Source organism: Bufo gargarizans, chromosome 8 (assembly GCF_014858855.1).
Source record: "Bufo gargarizans isolate SCDJY-AF-19 chromosome 8, ASM1485885v1, whole genome shotgun sequence".
Lineage (NCBI taxonomy): Eukaryota > Metazoa > Chordata > Amphibia > Anura > Bufonidae > Bufo > Bufo gargarizans.
The window spans coordinates 112,543,996-112,563,558 of NC_058087.1; the positions used below are offsets into that span (position 1 = coordinate 112,543,996).

Here is a 19,563-nt window from a genome sequence, read left to right on the forward strand (position 1 = left end):
GTCCAGAGAGCTAATAGCTTAACAAGTGAAGATACTCAAGGCAGAGCTACAACTGAAAAGAGAAATATAATCTACGCCCTACAATAGGAGGAGGGGTGATTTAAAGGCAGGGAAATCAAATGCAGGAGGAACAGCTGGGAGTAAAGACCTCATCACAGGGGCGGAGAAATAGAACAGTGAGAACACCTCCAAACTCTAAGTGACATCATTACAGGGGTGGAGACACAGAGCTGTGAGAACGTCTCAAAGTTCTGCTTTTTTATGTTTTCTTGCTGCCACAGTAGTATTTGTATAGAAATTGCTTTTCCAGCTCACCATACCAGCTGAGGTGCACGGAACTTGACCGGACCAGTCTTGATAGATGCAATGAAAAAGGAAATGTTCCAGCACACAGGTAAATCCACATGGTTGTTCGTCTTTATTGATCTTCAAAATAAAATTATGTATCTACACCCACCGCCGTGAACGGTTAACATGTTTCGGACCTTACATGGTCTTTAATCATAACCTGTTCAAAGTGAGTGTCCACAGGAGTATATATCTCCACCCCCTCCACCTCATTGGGTGGATAGGGTATAGAGGTTCCACCCCTTCTGGAGGCACACCCTTGACCACCTTCACCTGTCACAGAAAAAAGACCAATCCACACTGGAGAACCTACAAATGCAAATTAAATGCAACAATTGGAGAAACTTCTTGTACAAGAAATGAAAATATGGTGGGATCATTCCACTTTGATTAAATATGTGAAGAGGTCTATGATACCAACAGGACTTTGCATAAAAAAGAATCCCTACCACAATGTTCTCGGAGGCATTTGTTTGTCAATGGAACATTATCTTGTCTGAATGTTCCCTAAAGCTGGTGGCTCTTATAATAGAACAAGAAAGCGAAAAACCTGCTTCAGTTCAGAGGGAGATAGAGGCATGCCGTATTTCATAAAAAAAAAAAAAATGAAAACTCGGAACATTTCCAGGTTATGGAGGAAAAAACTACTGATTTATAAAATAATATAGAAGACTGCATAATGGAGGTTAAACAAAATAAATTCCAACGTTACCTCTTTGATTATGACAATGATCAAATATATGAGTGGGGGAGACGGGAGAATCACCCACACACCCCGAAATCTATACTCAAAACTAAATCTAAAGGTAAAAGATAGCAAAAATCAAGGGTCACCTGGAAATTGTTTCAGTTCATCCGAACCAGAAGGTTCAGAATTCACAAGTAATTCACAGGCTTCCATGGAGGATCTGGATAAGGAGCCAGAACAACAGTCTCTGCCGCATAACAAGCTCTCCTACTACAAGAAGTCTAAGAACAAACAAAAACATGGGGGTCCACCTCCAAAAAACTAGCAAGAAGGGCGGGCAGAAAACGTACAAAGAACCGCATGTAATGTCAACTAGACGCCGCAAGGTGTAGGGGAGTGTTCAGATGGGCCTGTCTCACACGATGTTATCAATTTATCACAAGCAGAATAAACAAAAGAGCAATATGAGGTATTTGTCCCTGGGCTTGAACTTTGTGCCTGCAACCGACTTTGACCTTTTTTCCACAATTTTGGACAAGACGGCACTTTTCTGACAAACAGGGTGGGGATACAATGGGATCCTTTAAGAGTGTTTGCAATGAGTTCACCAGTTTGTCCTTAGCGGAACAATGTTCATTGGTTTGTTTGAATGATTTACAAATAGAAAATCTGTGTTTTGAAACCAGAGTGGATAGTCAAAAATTTGAAATAAAAAATGCAGACTATTATCCTGTGAACTCGCGTGCGCCAGGCATGGATACTTACCAGAGCTTTCAATATTGTTAAAAACAAAACTAGAGCAGAATTGTTATTCAAAAAGGATGATGGGGGACATGGTCATAAAAAGAAGTCGATTGCCCCAGACAAACAGACACTGGTTCTCACATTTAGTAGACAATGCCCTCAGATTGAACAGGCTGTCAAAAGATGCCTCCCGACCTTATATGAAGATCATCTTTTGTTACAATAGATGTAGGATTGTCCCCAGACGCCCTAGTAATTTAGCAAATGTATTGTCTCCAACTTTGTTTACCCCATCTGGGGTTCAGACTAGGACAACGCGGATGAAGTATCGGGGCTTTAGTTAGGTGTGGAGGGCATCCTTGCAAAATTTGCAATTATGAACATCCAACTACCACCTTTGATAACTCCATGCATACTGAACAGTTTTCTATTAAGAGCTATGTAAACTGTAACAGTATGGGAGTTATCTATATAATCAAATGTACTAGCTGTGATCTTATGTATGTCGGCAGCACTGGGGGGCAACTTAAGGTTAGATTACGGGAACATCTCAACTACATTTCCAACCCCCTGGCCATCGGGATCTCCAGTGCAGCGAGTCACTTCATCAGGGTACACAACAGAAGAGTTGACAATTTCAGAGCTTATGCTATCTAAAAAGTGACACCCTCTCCCAGAGCAGGGGTCACAAAAAAAAGATCCTTCTACTGGAGGCTTTCTGGATGTTTAGGCTAAAAACATGTCATCCATTGGGATTGAACCTTAAGAGAGAATTAATGCACTATTATAAGTAGTGTCTTTCCTGTAAATCCTGTGTATTTTTGATGAATTTCTACAGGAATGGTATTCAATTTAATAACAACTGCGGTACGGGCCATTTGTATATATGTCATACGCTCACAGAAAAAACATGTGCAATCCCATGGCCTTGGTATGAAGATTTTTTTTTTTTTTGCACCAATTCATTTTTGTGTTTTCTTTTTTTTTGAAGCCTGATCACATGGTGCGTTTTTCAGTTCACATGATTTTTTGTGGCTGTTCCAGGCTGGGTATCATGCTGCAGTTTCTTTTCTTTGAGTATTTTTTATTATATGCTCATCTGCAAACATTCCATCTGTGTTATACAGATACATATGGCTTGTGAGTGAGGTGTGACTTTTATGTGTTCAAACTCTCTTATTTTTCTATGACAGGTGAAGGTGTTCAAGGGTGTGCCTCCAGGAGGGTTGGAACCTCTATACCCTACCCACCCAATGAGGGGGTGGGGGATATATACTCCTGTGGACACTCACTTTGAACAGGTTACAATTAAAGACCATGTAAGGTCCGAAACATGTTAACTGTTCACGGTGGTGGGTGTAGATACATGCTGTACGTGATTTTATTTTGAAGACCAGTAAAGACGAACAACCGTGTGGATTTACCTGTGTGCTGGAACGTTTCCTTTTTCATTGCCATAGTATTATTATCTGGCATTCCTCTGTGGGATCCATTGTCTATATATTTTTTCAGTCTTTTACAATCTGTATAAGTGTCTTGTACATCTATTTCCTGCTTATCTGCCCCTTTTTAATCAGTTTATTGATGTACTATAAAACTATGAATGCAGTGGGGGAGATCTGTCAAAACTGGGGTAAATAAAAACTGGCTTAGTTGCCCGTAGCAAACAATCAGATTCCACCTTTCATTTTTCTGACCGCCACTGGAAAATGAAAGGTGGGATCTGATTGGTTGCTATGGGCATCTAAGCCAGTCTTCCTTTACACCCGTTTTGATAAATTTTCCTCAGTGAGTTAATGCTTAGCACGGTAATAGCATTAAGTCACTGCTGGATCATGTGCTGATTGTGTGCACATCACCGCTGAAAGACAGTCATTGGTTGCAACTGTGAATGTGACTCTGTGTGGACTCTGACTGAAAGTAAACAAACCATGTTTCATGGAAATTGTCAAATTTAGCTAGAGCGCCAGGACCAAGCAGCACGGCGTATTATTCACTCCTTAGCTCCGTTGCACATTCTGCCTAACTAAAACAGCCATAATTCTGAGAAAAAGAGTAGAGGAGAATCTGTTCTTTTGTACAGTTTTTTTTTTTTCCTTTTCTATGAGCTACTTCTCATTTTGGCTTAAAAAAATGCAACTATGGACATATATCCTCACAGTTCTATTTCCCTTTTTTTGTCTTAGAACCAAGAATTTCCTCCACAAAGTGTTATACTTCTCGGTCATTCGATGGGTGGCCTTATTGCAAGAGCATTATTTACGTTAAAAAGTTTCAAGCCTCAATTTATAAACCTCATTATAACACAAGCTACACCTCATGTTATGCCAGTATTGCCTATAGATTATTATATAACTGGTAAGTATAATTTTTAATAATACATTTAATTAATAAATTGTGGGTTTGGGGAAAGCAGCATATGTAGAGATGATTCCAATATGCATTGTACATACAGTGTGTTTTGCACAGGCTGAGACAAACAGTATATACACCCGACAGTGTTACAAAAAAAAAAAAAAAAGCTGTTAAAATTGCATAAACTGTCAGTTTTTCATGGCCATTTTGCATCAGTGTGCACATCTATTGTCTATCCATTTTTAATGTCCGTCCTGGATCCATGTTCCATTTATTTTTAATGTCCATTTAAAACAGACATTAAATATGGTTAAATTTAATTGCTGTGCACCAAGGGCAGCAGGACCTGACACCTCCAGTGTGATCATGTGATGTCACGGTGCTGGCAGCATCTGGTGCTACTTCTACCAGTGTGGAGCGAATGTGCGGGTGTACTTCTGTCCAAATGGCCCTGAAAAAATGGCCCATTGATATCAATAGGGTCCATCTGGCCATCAAAATGGCAACAAAAATGGGACATCATATTTTTGACAGTCGCTATTCACCGGCCTTTAAATAAATTGGCATGTGAATAGTCCCATGGACTGCAATGGTTCTGAGAAAGGCTGATAGGTCCCCGTTTTCACCGATTGTGTGAATGCACCCTCATTTTTTAAATAGGTAATTTTCATATGAATGGATCTCCTGTTGTTTGGTATTGTAAACACTATTCTTTCTGATTAGGGAAACTGTGGCTGCTATCCAGGCTCGGACTGGCCCACAGGTGTACAAGTGAATCCCCAATGGGCCCTTGAACAAGGGGGACCCCAAGTCCTCCACCCCCTGCACAAGTGGTACATAACACATTAGAATTGCTGCACTACATAAATATATTCAATGTACAGCACCATCAACCATGTTCATATATGAAACTTGATAGATTATTAAAGAAACTGTCCAGTTAATTATTATACACACAATCAGATAACTGAGATGACGTCTAGGTATAGAGGAAAGCTAGCCAGTATCCTCTTTTCCCCAGGACCTACCTTCAAAGTTGCTGCAGAGCCCCTCATTTTCAATCATCTGTTAGCATCTTGCTGCTGTGTGAGCAGGTAATATTTGAATGTATCCGTACGGTGGACCCCCAAAATAAATTTTTCTGGTGGGCCCTATGCACCCCAGTCCGACACTGCTGCTATCCTTGGGTCAGATTTATTCATACTAACTGGATATAAATTCAATTAATATTGTTGACATCTGTGTTTTTTACAGCACAATACTGTATAAAATTTACTAGGTGGTCGAAGGCGAATGATTCCACTTTATTCCAAAAGTGTTGAATCGGGGGCATCCCTAGAAACCGCTAATAGGAAAAGGTCCGCTTCCAGTTGTGTTCATCTAAGGCCGAATGCACACGGCCGTGAGCGGCCCGTGGAACCGCGGCCTGGATTCCTGCTGAGTGCAGGAGCGCACGACGTCGTGCGCTCCCTGCTGCCGCCACAGTACAGTAATACACTGGTGTGATCTATACCAGTGTATTACTGTACTGCGGCGGCAGCAGGGAGCGCATGGCGTCATAGCAACCCCTGACGCCGTGCGCTCCTGCACTCAGCAGGAATCCGGGCCGCTCACGGCCGTGAACAACGGCCGTGTGCATTCGGCCTAAGGATGAAGAAATGGAAAGTTTTCCTGTAAGATAATTCCATAATAACGAGATGTATGCTGTATGCATGATTTTAAGCACCACATCCCTATAAAAAGCAGAGGGTAAATATCTATTCGCTTTTATATAGGTTATCTACCATGTCTTTAGGTAACAGTTCAGGAAAGTGACGCGCCCATGTGGATATGCCTGTGTGTAGTGTCGAGTTTAGAATGGTTTGGAGGAAATTATAATACAACATTATTTTCTGGGGAATGTCCCTTGTAGTTAGCAAGAGATTGAATGGGATCTATTTTCATCTGGCAAATAGTTTTCGACACATAGCTAGAAGCCTATAGAAAAGGAAAGATGGCTTGTGAAGGAAATGTATATTTTTCCAAAAAGTCTCTGAAGGTTAGCAGTGTGTCTTTTGGTAGTATTTTGTTGTTACACACTGCAGTTACATAGAATGCCGAAAGTCAAAATGACGGTTTTTAAGGCTGTTTTTTTCACAAATACATAAGAGAAATTACAGAATTTTACTATTCTTTCAAGGTGAACCTTATGGACCGTATTGAACAAATGGTTTGTTGCACAGGATGAAGCTGTATGTCATTTGTTGCCTGTGATACAGTTTGCTCTTGTATGGGGCAGAAGACTAAAGATCAAAAGGGCTTATGGGCATCATAGAGTAAGGGTTTACTTTCTCTGGAAGCCTTTATTATAGTCATACATTTTTAATGGCCCTCTTGTAATGCTACCATGAAATATTTGCCCCTGCTGTAAGTGAAATTTGAAGCTACCTATAACTTTCCTCACTATCGGCAGTTTGCAGATAGAAAAGGATTTGTCCTGATGGTACAATCCATTTAATCCTCCCCGTCACACACATGCACTGATCCTCAATTGTGTTTTCTAAGGTAACATTAATAAATAAATCAACACTATTCAAAGCTGTGTGATTGCAGAAGGGGGGGCCACTTCTGAGGAGTATTTCTTAACATTATTTTCTTATAGTATTTTTTAGCAGCCCTTTACATGGGCTGGTAATCCACCAGATAATCACTGAGTGTTAATAGCCACACATGTTAAGGATTATCTGGCAGTGTAAAAGTGCTGCAGTTTGAATAATTTGTGTAGGTACCTAAATCATCGTTTGCCGGCAGCTTATTCTGTGCTGTCTAAACACGCTTTGCTACCAGAAAACAGTCTGTATGGGGATGAGCAAGGACATTAGCAATCACTGTGATTGAGCTGCAGCCACAATTTTGGTCTTATTTGAAATCTGTCAATTTACAAGGTTTAAATCAAGACCAAGGTTTCAACACTGACCACAGTACATGACAAGTTAAAGCCCATAGAAATGAATCACAGTGAGGACTGCAGGAGACTTAAAGGCAATACATGTTCCTCTGGAATTCGTGCCTTAATGGGCGTGAGGAAACTTATAGGCTATACATGCTCCTGGAAGAATTAATGGTTTGAACATTGACTTATAGGATATCTGTCACACTTTGGTGTGGAAGGGAAACACCTCACCGAACATAGGAGGGAAGAGGGGAAACAGGGAATTGGGCCTGAGAGCTAGGGAAGGAAAATGGACACCTCTTAGTGAAAACACTAACCAAAATCCTGACTGACTACCAGTATGAACAGACCCCAAAGGTAGGGGAGTTCATATGCAGGAATACCTAGAGTCCAATTTAGCCTTATAGCACCCTGGTACTAATGGCAGGGAAGAGACTACCTGTTCCTCCAAAAGGAAGGACAAACAGGAGTCCTAATACAAACAATAGGGGAATGCAACACATAGAACCCAAGCAAAATACAAAAAGGGAAAGGAAAGACTTAACTTCAAAATGGCTATGAAAGCACCAGGAACTCAGCCGAGATCCAACCACAAACAATCCACAGGCACAGAAGCTATAAACCGCACAGCATAGTGGGAGAAGCAACTATAAATAAGGAAAGTTAAATAACCACATAAGCACCACCTGGAGTCAAGGGGGTGTGGCCATTACCAGAAACAACACAGACACCTATTGATCCACAAGAAAAACCTGTCCGATCAAACCACGTGTTGCCACGCTCACAGATCTCATGCAACTCACTGTCGCCGGGATGTCTGTATATCTTGGTACGACCGTGAGAGTACCCCCTCCCCCACTACAGTTGACCTCCGTGCTCCATGACCGACCTTATTCAGGTAAGACCTGTCAAAAGCTTTCGCCAGACGACTGGCATTCACGTCAGAGGCCGGTACCCACATCCTCTCCCCTGGTCCATAACCCTTCCAGTGAACAAGATACTGAAGAGATCTACCGAGAACTCGAGAGTCAATTATCTTGGCGATCTGAAATTCTAAGCTACTGTCCACCATGACACGAGCGGGTCGCTTGGAAGATGGCTCCATAGGTTCAACATATCTCTTCAAAAAAAGATTTATGAAACACATTACGAATTTTCAGGGCCTGAGGAAGTTCAAGACGAAAAGCTACAGGATTAATAATGGCAGTGATCTTATATGGACCAATAAACCTTGGACCCAACTTCCACGAAGGTACCTTCAACTTAATGTTTCTTGTGGACAGCCACATAGAATTACCCACTCTTAGGCTTGGGCTATACGTTTCCTGTCAGCTACACGTTTATACTTGTAGCCCATATTAATCAAGTTATCTTAAATTTTCCGCCGTATAGATGGCAATGATGATGAAAAAAAGTTCCTCCTCAGGGATGCCAGAAGTATCTGAACCAGAAAATGTGCCAAACTGCGGGTGAAACCAATATGCCCCAAAAAATTGCAACTTCCCAGTGGACTCCTGTCTATGATTATTTATGGCAAATTCTGCCAAAGACAAAAAAGAAGACCACTCCTCCTGGTTTTCAGTTACAAAACATCAAGTAAGTCTCCAGACTCTGATTAGTGTGCTCCGTCTGTCCGTTCGACTGAGGATGAAAAGGATGCAAAGCCGCAAAAAAAGACAGTTGAATCCCAGCTGAGTACAGAACGCCTTCCAGAACCTGGAAACAAACTGAGTACCGCGATCAGAGACCACATCAGAGGGAATGCCATGGAGTTTCACAATGTTGTCAACAAATACTTGTGCAAGGGTTTTAGCATTAGGTAGGCCTGGTAATGCAATAAAATGTACCATTTTACTAAAGCGATCAACTACCACAAGAATAACTGTCTTTCCTGAAGAATTAGGTAGATCAGTGATAAATTCCATGGATACATGAGTCCATGGTCTAGACGGAATAGGTAACGGAATATACCAAAAAAAAGGCTGAAAACAGACACTATATATACCGCACGGCCACAAACTATTTAACTCCTATAAATGCAAAATACACTAGCGGTAATGTTCATACAAAATCTTTATTAAACATATATGCATACAAACCGCATGAATAGATAATACATAATTTAAAACCCAGTAGGGAAACACAGAAAAGTGTGGATGAAATCCCCCCAAAACCAGTACATATATCAATATATCATACTTGTATCAGGTTGCCACTGCCTGTATAGTGCACCGGATACTGTATAAGACAGAATGGAACGGGATGGTCAGTGTGCTCAAATATCAGTCACCTCGATAAGTGCAAAAGACCTCACCACAGGCTGCAGCAGCCAACCCTGGGTGGATTGAGAGGACTGATGAGCATGCTACTATGCACAGAACAGCTAACACCCGGTGACACCAATAGGCAGCATTATCAGCATATGGAGTACATAACAAATGAAAAATACTGAACCTGGCAGGGGGGCGGCCCGACGTCCGTTTCTCTTGCTGGCTTTTTCACAGGGCACAGGGGACGATGTGAGACAGTGAAATTGATCAGTGAACACCGTGATCGGATGAATCGCCCTTTCCTACCAATGACATCATTGCTCAAAAGTCAACTTAATGGGCAGTAACACCATGTTCCCCACATCATAATTTCTTTCTGCAGAATATTTTATTTATTTTTTTCGAGAAAAAGGCACATGGACGCTGTTTACCAGGCGACGAGCCCTGCAATAAAACTGCTCCTACCCCCACCTCGGACATGTCCACTTCCACAATAAAAGGTTGATACATCCGGCTGCATCAATATAGGGGCAGAATAGAAGCATTCCTTAATCGCAGAAAAGGCTTGCAACACCGAATCGGGCCGCACTGAAACATCTGTCCCTTTCTTAGTCATGTCAGTTATGTTGAACAGTTCTGAATAAATTTTCAGTAATAGTTGGTAAACCCCAAAAACCGCATAGGAGCCTTCAGATTTTCGGGTCGATCTGAATCCAATACAGCAAGGACTTTCTCTGGATCCATTCGAAAATCTGAAGATGACAGAAGGTAGCCAAAAAACTGCACCTTGTGTACAGCAATAACACACTTCTCTAATTTTGCGTACAATTTATTATCTCTTAGGATCTGTAACATCTGTGATCCTGATGTATCTCCACTTCTGGAAAATAAATTAGAATGTCATCCAAATACACGACTTCAAACCTCCCCACAAGTTGATGAAAAATTTAATTCACAAAATGCTGGAAAACTGCAGGAGCATCAACCCAAAAGGCATGACCAGGTTCTCAAAGTGCCCCTCAGGAGTATTAAAAGCCGTCTTCCATTCATCGCTTTCCTTGATCCTAACCAGATTATATGCCCCCCTTAATTCCAACTTGAGAACACCCTGGTTAAACAAATCCGGAATCAAAGGAAGAGGGTAAGGATCACGGACAGTAATCCGATTGAGAATAAAAAGGTAGCAGGCACACTCATAAATGGGATAAATAAAATGGTCTTTATTTAGTTAAAATACTAAAATTGGGTAAATGTGTTAGGAAAAGAGGTGGTCTCAATATATGACAGTCCCTTATACCCCAGACCTGTATACCAAACTACAGACCGCCTGGACCAACACTAATAGAAGCCCAATACAAGACCACTATAAATATCCCAATGGGTGGATTGAATGTTGGCGATACGCCCTGTCCCACAGTCTGGGGGCACCCGTCCAGTCAACGCTGGGTCTATTACTACGGACCAGTGTTGTACGATTCACGCATGCCACCCAGACGTGGAGCAAGTAGCGAACTCACACCCCATCTCAATACACATGGGACAAATGTACAACATGTACCCATCACCCACAAAATGTACAAATGAAAGCTGAGACCAACTTATCAAATCGGATACACCACCATGTGCCACAATATCCGTTACATATACGTACACACAGACACACTAATACACACACATACCCACACTAAATACAACACACAGACTAGACACATCCATACCCCAAAAATATCAACCACAATATCCACTACATATACACACACAGAAATACAGGCACACACATATACCCATACTAAACTCAAAATACATACATTAGTCTCATCCCCACCAGGATACCACATACAACATACACACTGGATACAATTGTACTCCAAGATTGCCAGCACCTTGCAACCAATTTTCACTAAACCAAACACTTTATCCCAAGCATTATCATCCCATTCCAAAAAATACATATCCTATCCCAATCTTACATCCCACCCGAACCCTTTAGCCAATCACTAAGATCAATTTTTACCCTGATTATCAACTTCAATATCTCCTATTTGACCATATTCCTGGTCCCACATGACCAAAACCTGATGTTCTAGAACGAAATAAACATTTCAATTAAGTAACGAACAATCCACTTTCCAATTAACCCTAAATGATGGGCTGCACCCTAAATCAATCAATTAACTCAAAACGGGCCAGCCAATAAATTCTAGTCAGATGCCGCAAGTCCTCCACTTACTGATGAAGGGACCAAGTATAGTCCCGAAACGCGTTTAAGGAGCACGGAGGATTTTTGCCAACGGAGCTGTGGTAACAGACACCAACAATAGCGCTCCCCTTGCTGCGCTTACTATTTTCTAAACCGGCCCGGCAGATCCCGATCACGTGACCAACACCAGGTCACGCTGACAACATATACCTAAGTAAAAGGGCGCGCGCGCCTAGAGACCACGAGGGACGCCGACAGCCGAGGAAGCCAACTGCAAGCAACAACTGGTCGGAGCACTGAAGGAAGACATCTCCACGTGGTGGGTAAGTGATCTCTGTACCCAAGACAGTGCGGGACGCCGCACTGAGGTCTAGAGCACCAATTCCCCCACAGGAACCATACATATTTTTTCCAGGAATACAAGACCCCACAATATTTTAAGCGCTACTTATGGGACATTATGATATATACCTAATGTATAGTACCTTTCCATCATTTTAAATTTTTATCTCTAGCGCTACCTTGGGACCACTTGATGACGAACTACACCATATAAGACTACACATTTTTTCCATTTTATCCCATTTTTCATTTTTATTTTTTATTTTTCATTTTTTCATCTTTTATTTTTATCCTTTTATCTCACACCACTATATTTTTTCACAAACACTGGGAAAGCTATCCCACTTATTTGAGCCAGCCACAAAAGGCTCTACCTCTTGTTCCCCACGGATTCATCCCTAGATCACCTAATACCAGCCACCCCCCATCTGACACCTGTACCAAGTGTCCAGACCACCACACTCACCTCTTTTCCTAACACATTTACCCAATTTTAGTATTTTAACTAAATAAAGACCATTTTATTTATCCCATTTATGAGTGTGCCTGCTACCTTTTTATTCTAAATCTTCCCTTTTTGACTGGGTGAGTCAAAACCAGCAGTTCAGCACCTCAGCCATTCTACTGAACAGTCGAGCCGCCTTAATCCCACCTATCACAGTAATCCGATTGAGTTCACGGAAATCCAGATCTGCCCAAGACCTCCGTCCTCTTTTTTTGTAAAAAAAAAAAAAAGAACCCTGCTGCAACTTGAGACTTGGAAGGTCTTATGTGTCCATTAGCCAAACTCTCGGCAATATACTCTCTCATCTCATGGCCAGTCTTTCAGGTCCTGAAAGGTTATACAATCTAGATTTTGGCAACTTAGCTCCTGGAATAAGGGTGATAGGACAATCATATACCCGATGCGGCATTCACTCTCAGAAAATACATCAGCAAAATCAGCCAGAAAATACATCAGCAAAATCAGATATAAATGAAGGTAATGTCTTAGTAGTTAAAACAGAAAAAGATGTATTCAGACAATTGTCAATGCAATAATCACCCTAATCCAGAATCTGTCTAGCTTGCCGATCAATGGTTGGATTGTGCTTGCTTAACCATGGTAAACCCAGAACCACTGGAGCAGGGAGACCCTCCAACACAAAACAAATACTTGATGAAAGTCACCCACTCTTAGGCTCCATTAACACGTCCGTACGTAACGTGTTTTCCAGATCCGCAAAACACTGACATGGCAATATGCCTATTATTGACCTGGAAGAACGTGTCTGCATTTCTGGAGCCGGGCCGCACATTGTGCGGAACGAAATTGTGGACATGTGAATGGGACCTATATCTGATATCATGCACCACTTGAGATAAACACTTCTGAGTTAGGGGTGCAGAATCAATAGCAAAAATGGAAATGTTTTTTTTTCTAATGCCCTCAGTCACAACCCGTGCAGACGAACGAACTGAGCATCAATCAAGTTCACCCCAGCCCCGCTGTCGATAAGAAATTGGGTACTACCAGTACATTTTCTGACTCTCCTTTCACCCCTCCAAGAGTCAGATGGGAATTCAATGTCCCTTTTTTTTTTTTTTTTTGCCGTTTAATGTATTGACATACTCTGATAAAATGTTCCTTTTGTCCGCAGAAAAAACACACTCCCTTCCACATTCACCAGTATGCTTAAAAGCGGATCCAGTAGTAGCTCCTTTAATTGCATGGGTTTGTCCCCAGACATTAAACCCAGGAGTAACTTCACCCAAAGTGTCAGATGAGGACGATACATCATGTGATAGAACGTCCTGAGAGTGGGGGCCCCAAGATCTCTCTCTCTCAGGCGTCTATCAATGCGTATAGCCTGAGACATAGCAGCCTCAAGAGACACTGGGGCTTGATGAAAGGCCAAAGTGTCCTTCAGTCTCTCTGATAACCTTTGACAAAACTGGCTACGGAGGGCAGGATCATTCCACTCTGTATCCTTCAGAGCAATAAATCTCAGTGAAACAACCACTTTCTGCCAGTCTCGCAGATCTCCTGCCACTCACTATTGCCGGGACGTCTGTATGTCTCGGTACGGCCGTGACAATAGCTGTCTTACATCTGCTCCATTAGAGGCAGAGTTTGTTAGGAGCTCGTTTGCATCCCTTTCTTTCCAAAGGGAGAAGAAAACATGGACTTTCTGTGTATGTTTTCTATCTCACCTCTCCAATATTGTGTCAAGCAGAAAGCATACTTTCTTTACCCCTTGTGGGGATGTGCTTGTGGTAGGCTACGATAGCGGCGGCAGTATTGAGGCAATCATAGACAGTCTTTGTGATACACTGTGACTTTATTTACACCAATGGCATAACAGGCAATGTGCAGACCACACAGGTGCATATCCACATAGTGCATAGAACAAAAGTCCTTCCATAGAAAATAAACAGCAGTTCTGCAGACTTGTAAGCTACCTGCCTTTGTCTCCCTCAGGTCAGAGCCCCTTCGGCTCGTAGCACCACAGGTCCCAGGGCTATCCTTCAATGTGTGCTGCGCCCAGACTCTCCTTCACCAGCACTGACTCTGTCTTTGGAAATCTCCAGCACAGCAAGACACACCCCACCCCCACCTTCAGCAGGCTGGGTTCTTTAAAGGCCCAGCTCCACCAAAAACCTGGGCTGGCTGTGGGGAACAGGCACCCCCCCAGCTCTTTACCTGTTCCCAGTAAGAACCGGCCCGGACACACTGCGCCAGCAGCATTCGCCGCTGTAACCGCAATGATCCGGTTCTTACTCCACCGAGGCCAGGACCTCTGGTGGCACGTATCGTCCGTCCATTATCATTCCAGGGACTCTCCTACATATCCCCCCTTTGTTCACCCCTGAGGGCTTGAACATACTGTTCAAGCCTGAGGGGGTGAACACATGCACAGCAGTGTACCCGGGACAGGGCATCTGCGTTCCCCTGTAAGTGGCCGGCCCTGTGCTCAACAGTGAACCTAAAGTTCTGGAGGGACAAGAACCACCTGGTAACCCGAGCGCTCCCCTCCTTAGCCAGACTCATCCACTGGAGAGGGGAGTGGTCGGTCACCAGACGGAACCTTCTCCCCAGAAGGTAATATCTGAGAGACTCGAGTGCCCACTTGATGGCGAGGCACTCTCTCTCCACAATGCTATACCGGGTTTCTGCTGGGGTAAGCTTGCGGCTTAGAAAAACCACGGGGTGCTCTTCCCCGTTGAGCTCCTGGGAAAGCACAGCCCCCAGTCCTACTCCAGAGGCATCTGTTTGAACTGCAAACTCCCGCTTGAAGTCGGGCGTCACCAGAACCGGGGACTCGCATAGGGCCGACTTCAAACGGGAGAACACCTCCTCCTCCTGCTCCCCCCATTGAACCATCACCGACTTTCTACCCTTCAAAAGGCCGGTTAACGGGGCTGCCAAGGTGGCAAAATGGGGAATGAACCTCATGTAGTACCCAATCAGGCCCAAAAATCACCGTACTTGCTTGGACGTACGAGGCCTGGGCCAATTCCGGATTATTCAACTTTATTCACTTGGGGCATGACGACTCCGCGTCCAATCACATACCCCAAATAGCGAGCTTCCTCTAGTCCAACTGAGCATTTTTTGGGGTTGGCAGTCAACCCCGCCTTCCTTAGAGAATCTATCACTGCCTGAAGTTTTGACGAATGACCCTCCCAGTCCGGGCTAAACACGACTATATCATCCAGATATGCGGAGGTATACTGGTGATGGGACTTGAGGACGACATCCATCAGATGCTGGAACGTAGCCGGAGCACCATGCAACACAAAAGGCAACACCCTATACTGAAAAAGCCCCTTCGGGGTGATAAAGGCCGTCTTCTCCTTTGCCGCCTCCGTCAGAGGTACTTGCCAGTAGCCTTTAGTGAGATCTAGGATCGAAAAATACCTGGCTTTTCCCAGCCGCTCTATAAACTCGTCCACCCGAGGCATGGGATAGGCGTCAAATTTTGATACCTCATTTAATTTCCTAAAATCATTACAGAACCATAATGAACCATCCGGTTTGGGAATAAGGACAATCGGGCTAGCCCACTCGCTCTTTGACTCTTCTATGACCCCTACATGTAGCATCGATCTTACCTCCTGCGAAATGGCCTGTCGCCGAGCCTCCGGTACTCGGTATGGTCTTAGGCGGACTTTCACCCGGGGCTCGGTGACCATGTCATGCTCGATCAAGGTGGTACGTCCAGGAAGGTCAGAAAATACGTCCCTATTCCGACAAACAAATTCTCTCACCTCTTGTGCCTGTTTGGTCGACAGTCCGTCCCCTATCGTCACCCCAGCGGCGTTCTCCGGAACACCTGGTGACCAAATTCTCTCTGTCTCTCTAAGGCTTTAGTAGATTCACATGATATACCTGTTCGGGCTTCCGCCGCCCTGGCTGGTATATCCTGTAATCAACTGGGCCCACTTTCTCCTTAACTTCATAGGGTCCTTTCCACCGGGCCAAGAATTTACTCTCGACCGTGGGTACGAGTACAAGAACTCGATCACCCGAGTGAAATGTCCTTACCTGGGCGGATCGGTTATATACCCGACGCTGGGCCAGTTGTGCCGCTTCCATGTGCTCACGGACGATTGGTAACACGACCCCTATTCGGTCCTGCATTTTTCCTATGTGCTCTATCACACTTTTATGAGGCGTAGGCTGTTGCTCCCATGCCTCCTTAGCGATATCCAGTAGCCCACGGGGATGTCGCCCATATAACAACTCAAAGGGCGAGAACCCCGTGGACGCCTGGGGCACTTCCTGTACCGCAAACAAAACATAGGGCAACAGTAAGTCCCAATCTCTCCCGTCCTTAGCCACGACTCTTTTTAGCATGGACTTCAGGGTCTTATTAAACCGTTCTACTAACCCATCGGTTTGGGGATGGTAGACTGACGTGTGCAGGTGTTTTAATATTTAATAGCTTACACAATTCCTTTGTTATTTTGGACATAAAGGGTGTCCCCTGGTCTGTCAGAATCTCCTTTGGTATCCCCACCCGGGCAAACATACTCATGATCTCTTTAGCTATTACCTTGGCCGACGTATGGCGCAATGGGACCGCCTCCGGATAGCGAGTGGCATAGTCTAACACTACCAGGATGTGTTGGTGACCTCGGGCTGACTTAAAAATGGGGCCTACCAGATCCATGGCGATCCTTTCGAAGGGCACCTCTATAATGGGCATAGGTACCAGTGGACTGCGATACTGAGGTTGGGGGCTAGTCACCTGACACACTGGACAGGACTGACAGAACCTCCGGACTTCCTCATATATCCCAGGCCAATAGAACCGTTGTAGAATTCACTCCAGCGTTTTCTTAACCCCCAGATGACCACCCAACACATGCGCATGCGCTAAATCCAAGACCATTCGCTGGTAAGGCTGGGGCACCACCAGTTGTTCCACCACCTCCTGCCTCACCTTGTCTACCCTATATAACAGGTCCTGGTTATAGGCCAGGTGAGGAAATACGGTATCAGCGCCGGGACGCTGGGCAACGCCATTGATCACCGACACACTTTCTCTAGCGCGCAATAACGTCAAATCCTGGAGCTGTGCAGTCCCGAAGGTTTCTCGGGGTACCTCCAGATCCAGGATAGACTAACTTTCTACTGTCTCACTCGCCAATACTTCTAGGGGAAACTGGTCAGGGTTACACTCTACCTCCCCTACGGTGACCCCTACAGCTGGGGCCCCTGCCTCTGGGTCCTGGGCTCGGGACCCGGACATTTTTCTTCCCCACAGGTAGGCAACCCGTTCCTCCACAAAGTCCAGAACAGGGGAAAAGTCCCTCCCCAATATTGCAGCATAAGGGAGCCGTCTCCCCACTCCGACGACATGTGGTACCTCCTTCCCACACACCGCCAGGGTAACCTTAGTGGTGGGATACTCCCGGCGATCCCCATGTATACAGACAATGGTAAGGATTCGCCTTTCTGGGAGTTTTTCCGTTACCAGCGACTCATGGACCAGAGTTACCAGGCTCCCAGAGTCCAACAGGGCCTGCACGGAGTGTCCATTAACAACGACTTCACACACCGGAGGGGTGTCCGCCGCCAGCAGGGGGTCAGCTATATACACCGGTTGGGCATAAAAAGAGGACCGGCGAGTGAACCCGCAGTCCATGGGTTCGGATGCCCTAGGGCAGTTGGCTGCCACATGTCCCCAGTCCTGACAAGGCCAACATCTGATCCTCGCAGCCTCCCTCCTCCCCAGGGTATTCCTCCTACGGACTGGAGATCCACTCCCCTCCTTATGAGGTGGGATCCCTTTTTCAGGATCCCGGGTCGGCAACGGGGGCTGACGTGACTTCGGTAGTACCGCTGAGTCCTGCACCAAATCCTGAGTGGCCATATACCTCTCCACCAGGGTAACCAGTTGTTCCAGGTTGCCTGGATCGCCTTGTCCCACCCAGTGCTGTATGGCTCTCGGGAGGGTACGCACGAACCTGTCGACCACGACCCTTTCAACAATCTGAGAAGGGCTCAACATTTCAGGCTGAAGCCATTTTTTTTACTAGGTGAAGTAAGTCATAGGCTTGTGACCGGGGCGGGTTGGGACTCTGCAAACACCCACTGATACACCCTGTGTTTACCCCCAACCTGGCCAACACCTCACCTTTTAGCCTCTCATAGTCCTTGGCCTCATCGCGGCTGAGGTCAAAATAGCCCTTTTGTGCGTCCCCCACCAGAAAAGGCACCACCACCTCAGCCCCCTGCTCCAATGGCAGCCTCTCTTGCTTCGCGGTTCTTTCGAACACCATCAGGAATGCCTCTATATCATCTTCCGGACCCATTTTCCTCAGGGCGTATCAGACTTTGTCCCTGGCGGTAGACACAGTCGGGGTTGTCGCAGTTGAAACTCCTTGCAGGGATGTTCGCACCGACTCTTGCATGGCTACCAGCTGCTGCATTAGGAGATTGTTTGCTGCTGTGCACACATAGCCTCCTCATGTCTTTTTTGCTGTAGCTCATTACTTTCCCTCTGAGTCTGCAATGCCTGTTGCTGCTGTACATTACTCTGAATCAGGTGCTTAATGGCCTCCTCCATCTTGTCAGGAACCATAAAACTTGCAGGCCTGATATGACATGCAGTCCAACACAACTTTTGCCTCAGCCCTGCCTCACTGCAGGAATGCCCGCTCCAAGCCACCAATTGTGGGGATGTTCTTGTGGTAGGCTACGCTAGCGGTGGCAGTATTGAGGCAATCATAGACAGTCTTTGTGATACACTGTGACTTTATTCACACCAAAGGCATAACAGGCAATGTGCAGACCACACAGTGCATAGAACAAACGTCCTTCCATAGAAAATAAACAGCAGTTCTGCAGACTTGTAAGCTACCTGCCTTTGTCTTCCTCAGGCCAGAGCCCCTTCGGCTCATAGCACCACAGGTCCCAGGGCTATCCTTCAATGTGTGCTGCGCCCAGACTCTCCTTCACCAGCACTGACTCTGTCTGTGGAAATCTCCAGCATAGCAAGACACACCCCACCCTTACCTTCAGCAGGCTGGGTTCTTTAAAGGCCCAGCTCCACCAAAAACCTGGGCTGGCCGTGGGCAACAGGCACCCCCCCCAGCTCTTTACCTGTTCCCAGTAAGAACCGGCCCGGACACGCTGCACCAGCAGCATTCGCCGCTGTAACCGCAATGATCCGGTTCTTACTCCACAGAGGCC

At 45.0% G+C, this 19,563-nt stretch overlaps 1 protein-coding gene across 1 annotated transcript in view; it reads left to right on the forward strand.

Moving 5' to 3' along the window:
- Nucleotides 1-19,563, forward strand: part of LOC122945418 (GPI inositol-deacylase-like) — a 657,393-nt gene that overhangs the window by 253,867 nt on the left and 383,963 nt on the right. The window contains exon 4 of the mRNA XM_044304488.1: nucleotides 3,967-4,138. Coding sequence (XP_044160423.1) covers nucleotides 3,967-4,138 — 172 coding nt within the window. The remainder of the gene's footprint in view (nucleotides 1-3,966; nucleotides 4,139-19,563) is intronic.